The sequence below is a fragment of the Mastomys coucha genome, unplaced genomic scaffold (assembly GCF_008632895.1).
Source record: "Mastomys coucha isolate ucsf_1 unplaced genomic scaffold, UCSF_Mcou_1 pScaffold21, whole genome shotgun sequence".
Classification (NCBI taxonomy): Eukaryota; Metazoa; Chordata; class Mammalia; order Rodentia; family Muridae; genus Mastomys; species Mastomys coucha.
The window spans coordinates 23,478,178-23,485,461 of NW_022196904.1; the positions used below are offsets into that span (position 1 = coordinate 23,478,178).

General features: G+C 45.2%; 1 protein-coding gene across 6 annotated transcripts in view; it reads right to left on the minus strand.

The window, feature by feature from the left end:
* LOC116101956 (zinc finger protein 14) overlaps positions 1-7,284 on the minus strand; it is a 61,774-nt gene that overhangs the window by 35,220 nt on the left and 19,270 nt on the right. For 4 of the 6 annotated variants that reach the window (XM_031386043.1, XM_031386035.1, XM_031386033.1 and 1 more), the window contains exons 2-4: positions 6,141-6,332; positions 4,103-4,188; positions 1,640-1,766 (exon numbers count right to left, since the gene is read on the minus strand). In XM_031386043.1, coding sequence (XP_031241903.1) covers positions 1,640-1,766; positions 4,103-4,111 — 136 coding nt within the window. In that variant the 5' untranslated portion in view covers positions 4,112-4,188; positions 6,141-6,332. Of the gene's footprint in view, positions 1-1,639; positions 1,791-4,102; positions 4,189-6,140; positions 6,333-7,284 lie in introns of all 6 variants that reach the window. The other 2 variants (XM_031386037.1, XM_031386038.1) reach the window with 2 other exon arrangements.

Below are 7,284 nucleotides of genomic sequence, written 5' to 3' on the forward strand. Positions count from 1 at the left end.
AAAAAAAAAAAAAAAAAAAAAACAAACAAAGCAAAGCAAAACAAAAAGTGAAATCTGTTTTCTTTGATATAAAGCTATTATTCATTTACATTTAAAATCTAGCTCCTAGCTGGCCCTGCCACTCATCTGCTATGAGGTAGTGTGGATGCAGGGGATGGCCCCCTCCCCTAGCCCTCCACCTCCTCACAACCTGGGGCAGTTAGGAGAACAGGCCCTACCTGGGCAACACAGTGTAGCTGGTCCTCATGGCAAAGGCATGGTGGGCCAGCCTCAAGGGTGTGAGAGGGTGGAGACCTGGCCCAGCCTCTGGAAAGCTGCAGTACCTGGGCGAGTAGGCCCCGCTCCTTGACTGGGCAGCGCAGTGGAGCTGGGCAGTGGGTGCAGGTGAGCTGGCTCCCAGGGCATGAGCAGAACTGACCCTGCCTCCTGTGGATGGCAGCAAGGGGTGGCCTAGCTGGAGAGCTCCCCCTGGTGGTGTGGATAAGGAAAGGCCAGTGAGCTAAATAGCTCAGCTACCACCCAGGCCCAAATCCAAGGCTCTGACTTGGCCCATTCCAAAATTCTAGATCATCTGCGGATGGCTGGGACCCCTGAAAAGGCCAGTCCTGCTAATCCAAAGATGCAGGATCTCCTTGAAACGGGGCAGCAACAGAATAACTGAAAGAGTCCCTCCCAGTGAGGAGCCAATATTGAAGCTATCACAGGTGCCAGAGATCTCAAACCAGACCAATGACTCACTGCAATTGCAACAAGCGAAGATGTGTGGACAGAGGGATATATGGTGGGACATACTGTGACATTACTACAGCTTCCACAATGAGATGTTTTCTATGCTTTGGTTGTGTGTGTGTGTGTGTGTGTGTGTGTGTGTGTGTGTGTGTGGTCAATACCAGAGGCCAATAGCTGGGCAGGGAGACAGAGGTGGGACCTTTAGGATTCCTGGGAAGGGACCTCGGAAGGAGGAAGAGGGGATTCCACCACGACAAGGGCGTAGGAGGTGGACTATGCCAGAAAGGTGCTGACACGTGGGTGCAGGGGAAAGTGGTCCCAGAAGGCTGCACAGCAGGGTCCGGGGAGTGGTCCAGCCACTACACTGTTTAAGGTATTTAAAACATAAGGCTGTGCATGTGTGTCTTTTATTCCTGAATCCAAGACATGTCGGTGGGAGTAGAGGAGGCATGTGCACCTGCCGGTGAGTTTAGAGGGGATTTGTTACTGCTTCATGTGTATGTACATGCTTTATTTTGGGAGAGAGGTTGCAAGGGTTGATAACGAGACGATGAACAGGACTGGGGTACATGATCTGAAGCTCACAAAGAATCAATAGAAAGACAGATGAGATGGTATGGGGTAAGGGCACTTGCTGCCAACCTGAGTTCACTCCAGAATGCATACAGTGGGAGAAGATAACCAACTTTCAGAATGTTGTCCTCTGACCTCTACATGCTTGCTACAATACACACACAGTAGACAGATACATACATAAATAGACAAATGATAGGTAGATAGATAGATAGATAGACAGACAGACAGATACATGCAAAATCTAATAGTTTCTTAAAAGTTGTTCTGAAAATTTCTAGAGGGCATGGGTGTTGCAGAGAGTACAATCAAAGCAGCTAAAGATATGCACACTTACCTAGTGAGATCACATTGTGGTAATTCTCCATCATCACATCCTTGTACAAATTCCTCTGTTCCAAGTCCAGGGATTCCCACTCCTCCTGCGAGAAGGCTATGGATACATCACTGAACATCACCGACACCTGGATGACAAACCACTGTTACAGCTAAAGCAGAAAAAGAGAATTTAAAGCATTTTAAAGCATAATTTATACAGAAAATATGAAAGAGGCACTGTGGGAAGTGGGCCATTTGTTTTGAGACAAAGTGTCCCTATGGAACTCACTCACTATGTTGCCCAGACTGGCCTCACAGGCTCCAGCTGCTTCTGCCTCCCAAGTATGGTATTAAAAGCATGCACCACAATGGCTCAGAAGTAGGCCAGTATAGCAAGCAAACCTGCTTGAACTGAAGGTTATAAGACAGAAAAATGGGATTCCTGAAGCAAGGTTCTAATGTGTTCAAGAGGCTCCTTTGCTATTTTTCTTCTCCTCTTCTTCTCCCCCAATTTCCATCCTCTCTCCTATATTTTTCAGACAGGAATCATGGTTATAGGCCATCACTTGCAGCCACTATATACTTTGCATACATCAGTATGAAAAGGAAAAGAAAAAACTAATGCAGCTGAACCTGCCTCTGGTTCCAGTGCATGAGAGACACAATGACTATGTGCTGCTTGGTCTCGGTCAATCTGACACAAACTAGAGCTACCTGGGAAGAGAGAACCTCATTAAGAAAACTGCCTCTAGGGCTAGAGAGATGGCTCTTTCAGAGGTCCTGAGTTCAATTCCCAGCAACCACATGGTGCTTCACAACCATCTGTAATGGGATCTGATGCCCTTTTCTGGTGTGTCTGAAGACAGTGATGCTGTACTCACATACATACACATAATAAATAAATAAAATCTTAAAAAGAAAAAAAAGAACGCGCCCAGTGACATGTGCAGGGCCCCGCCCGGACTCGCACATGTCAGTCACATGGAGGCCAACTTCACCAACACTCAAGTTCTCATTCCATCCTGGGTACTTCATGTTTCCCTATCCTGGGTGGAGACTGAATGATGCTGCGGGAGGATCTGTAGAAATATTGCTGGTGCAGAAAAGAAGAAGGAGAAGGAGAAGGAGAAGAAGAAAAAGAAGAAAGAGAAGAGGAAGAGAAGAGGAGGAGGGGGAGAAAGAAGAAGAGGAGGAGGAGGAAGAAGAGGAGGAGGAAGAGGAAGAGGACAAGGGAGGGGGAGGGAGGAAGAAGAGGAAGAAGAAGAGGAGGGAGGGGAAGAGGGAGAAGAGGATGAGGAAGAAGAGGAAGAGGAAGAGGGAGAAGAGGAAGAAGAAGAGGAGGAGGAGGAGGAAGAGGAAGAAGAGGAAGAGGAAGAAGAGGAGGAAGAGGAAGAGAAAGAGGAGGAGGAGGGAGAGGAAGAGGAAGAGGAAGAGGAAGAAGAAGAAGAAGAAGAAGAAGAAGAAGAAGAAGAAGAAGAAGAAGAAGAAGAAGAAGAAGAAGAAACTGCCTCTATTACACCGATCTGAGCATGTCTGCAGGACATTTTCTTGATTGGGTTGTTGTATAAGAAAGGTGGCTGGAGAGATGGCTCAGCAGTTGAGAGCACTGACTGCTCTTCCAGAGGTCCTGAGTTTAATTCCCAGCAACCACATGGTGGCTCACAATCATCTGATCCCCTTTTCTGGTGTGTCGAGACAGAATTTCTCTGTATAGCCCTGGCTGAAATATTTTTAAAAAAAGAAAAGAAAGGCCGGGCAGTGGTGGCACACGCCTTTAATCCCAGCACTTGGGAGGCAGAGGCAGGTGGATTTCTGAGTTCGAGGCTAGCCCGGTCTACAGAGTGAGTTCCAGGACAGCCAGGGCTACACAGGGAAACCCTGTCTCGAAAATACCAAAAAAAAAAAAAAAAGAAAGAAAAGAAAGGTGGCTGAGCAAGCCAGTATGCAGTACCCCTCCATGCTCTGCACCCCGGCCCTGCCTCCAGGTTCCTGCTTTGAGTTCCCATCCCATCCTGCCTTCTCTTAATGATGGACTGCAAACTGTAAAATGAAATAAATAGGCCCTCCTTCCCCCTAGTGCTCTTTGGTCATGGTGTTTATCACAGCAACAGGGAGCTGCTAGGACATGTGATGAACACTGCAGGCGGGGGGCAAGAGTAAGAGACTACTGAAGGGAGAGAGAGAGAATGCCTGTGTATTGTATGGATGTATCACCTGCCAAATAAAAGCCTATGGCCTATGTCTTAGGCAGGAAATAGAGGTGGGACATCTGGGAAGAGAAAGGATTTTGGGATACAGCCAGGATCAGGAAGATCTGCCCAGGAAGATGTGAGGAGACGGACACCTGGTACCTGAGCACAGGTAACCAGCTATGTGGCAGAATGTAGGTTAAAATAAATGGGATATTTAAAATTAGATCTAGTCAGAGTAAAGCTTAGCTATATGGAAATATTTCCAGAAAAAAAAGAACAGTTTAACTCACACGGGCCATGGTTTAGAAACTCAAAAACTGCTCAGTCTTCCATGGAGTTTATTTCTCAAAAGAAGCAGAGTCCACCGAGGCCAGGGCTGAGGGGACAAAAACAAGTCCATGAGATTTTGCCTTACAAGTCCCCAATGATCGCTCCATCTACAGCGACATCATCCTACCCAGTCTCCTTCAGTTTCTAAAGTGTCACTGGATTCACCAGACTTAAGGGAAGACAGTCCCAAGTACTAGGCCTGGCGGCCATGAACTCTGGGAACCTGCGTCTGAGCCCTCCACAGCCAAGCGGACTTCTACACTGCTCTGACCCTCCTGCCTCCACCTGCAAATTCTTCAGGTATGCACAACCGTTCCAAATGTTTTATGAATGTTTATATGTTATATTGTGTCTTCAGGATTGCTACTTAGTATATTATATTTATGCAGTTGATCAGAAAACCCACAATAAAAGAAATCAAATCAGAGTGTGGAAACTAGAAGTTGGAAAGTAGCATAGCTATATACGGAACCCTTAATATCCCCACAAAGCCAGCTCTCACCCATGCCTGTGAACTTGTGAACCCAGAACCCCTGCTCCAATCACAGAACCTTGGCACTCATGAGTCACTGGAGAACAGAAATTATTTCAAACTACCAGAATATAAAATCTCACTTCAAGCTGGGCGGTGGTGGTGCACGCCTTTAATCCCAGCACTTGGGAGGCAGAGGCAGGTGGATTTCTGAGTTCGAGGCCAGCCTGGTCTACAGAGTGAGTTCCAGAACAGCCAGGACTACACAGAGAAACTCTGTCTCGAAAAAACAAACAAACAAACAAACAAACAAAAAGTTACAAAAGTAAAATCTCACTTTAAGAGTATCAATGTGCCAGGTAGTAGTGGCACACACCTTTGATCCCAGCACTTGAGAGGCAGAGGCAGGCAGATTTCTGAGTTCGAGGCCAGCCTGGTCTATAGAGTGAGTTCCAGGACAGCCTGGGCTACACAGAAAAACCCTGTCTCGAAAGCACACACACACAAAAACCCCTCTAAAACCAAAAACAAAGAAAAAAAGAGTATCAATGCTCACATATCAAGATCATGAGCAAATGGACATTTTAACCAGTATGCCAAGGATCCAATTTAGAAGTGCCCACAAGTAGCATTTAATCCAGGCAAACTATATGACTCAGAAATTCTACTCTGGGAACAAAAGAAAATATATATATATATATATATATATATATATATATATATATATATATATTATGATGGTTGTATATGCTTGGCCCAGGGAATGGGACTATTCGGAGGTGTGGTCTTGTTGGAGCAGGTGTGTCACTATGGGCATGGGCTTTAAGACCCTCATCCTAGCTGCCTGGAAGTCAGTCTTCTCCTAGCGGCCTTCAGATGAAGCAGAACTCTCAGCTCCTCCTGCACCATGCCTGCCTGGATGCTGCCATGTTCACACCTTGATGATAATGGACTGAACCTCTGAACCTGTAAGTCAGCCTCAATTAAGTATTGTCCTTGTAAGAGTTGCCTTGGTCATGGTGTCTGTTCTAGCAGTAAAACCCTCACTATCACACTCATCAAAGATGTACGTTAAAGTATGCTGACAGGGCTGGTGGGGGGGGGCTCAGCTGGTAAAGACACTTGCCACCAAGACTGATGACCAGAGTTTCATTCCTAGAGCCCACCTGGTAGAAGAGAATGATGCCCACAAATTGTCCTCTGACCTCTACACGCATTCTGTGGGATGGACACATTTATGAACACACACGTTCATGCACATATACATACATACATACAGAATACAGAAGCAAGCAGGTGAGGGGGATTCATTGAAAGACACTGTCCATAACAGAAAAAATAGTTGTAAAAAAACAAATATCCTTTAATAGGAAAGAGACTAAGTAATGCAGTATCAACAGGATAAAAAGCAACCTGTCATTTTAAAATGATACATATGCTTAAGTGGAAAGATACAACTGTTTGCCTCATACTGCTAAGTAACAGATTCAGGTAACTGAACTGCTGGACGGTGATTCTGTACTTACCTTTATTCACTCGTGTATACGTATGTGATGTGTGGGGGTGGCTACAGGGATGCCATGGCACACATGTGGAAGTCGGAGGACAACTTGTAGGAGTTTGTTTTCTTCCATTTTGTGGATACCAGCTCAAACTCAAGCCCTCAGGCTGGACAGCAAGCTCATCCCCCCACTGAGCCATTCACCTGGCCATCATTCCTTAACAGAAACAAACAAACAAAAAACCAAAGTAAAACAAGGGAATGAGGAATAAAGAAACGGTTCTATGGTTAAGAGTGTATACTGTGGCTGGGAGGTGGTGGCACATGCCTTTAATCTCAGCCACCATGTGGTTGCTGGGAATTGAACTCAGGACCTCTGGAAGAGCAGCCAGTGCTCTTAACTGCTGAGCCATCTCTCCAGCCCCAAATAAAAATAAATACATCTTAAAGAAAAAGGGGTGGGGAGGAATAGGTAGGACACTAGCAGGAAGAGAGGATTCTGGGAAATAGTGAGAGAATAAAAGGAGACACAGAGAGAGACTCTCAGAGACATGCTGAGGAAGACACTAAGAAAGAAGCAGGACGGGACTGAAGGAAAGGTAAACTAACCAAGTGGTAGAGACAGAATACTCTGAATGGGTGAGTGACAAGCTAGTCAGGGGATGAACCAAGACACGTGATCATACATAATTAGCCTCAGAGTCATCATTTTGGAGTAGAGGCTGACAGGATAAAAGAATTTAAAATATTTATTTATTTTATGTATTAGGAGTACACTGGCTTCAGACACACCAGAAGAGGGCATCAGATCTCATTACAGATGGTTGTGAGCCACCATGTGGTTGCTGGGAATTGAACCCAGGACCTCTGGAAGAGCAGTCAGTGCTCTTACCCGCTATCTCTCTAGCCCTATTTTAATTATTTTTTTTAAAATAAATCTTAAAAATAAATGTGCATCACAATTAAGTAGCTATCCACACACACCACTCTGCTTGGGGGAGGAATTGCCCCAAATCACCACATTAACAAACAGCAAATGTTTACTAAGAATTTGGTATTTATGAAGTATCAGCAACTGTTCTAAGAGCCCTGCAGCATAGTATTAAAAATAAAAACCAGTTATAAAAATAAAGCTCAATGTCCTTGGAGAAGGAGTCTTTTTTTTTTTT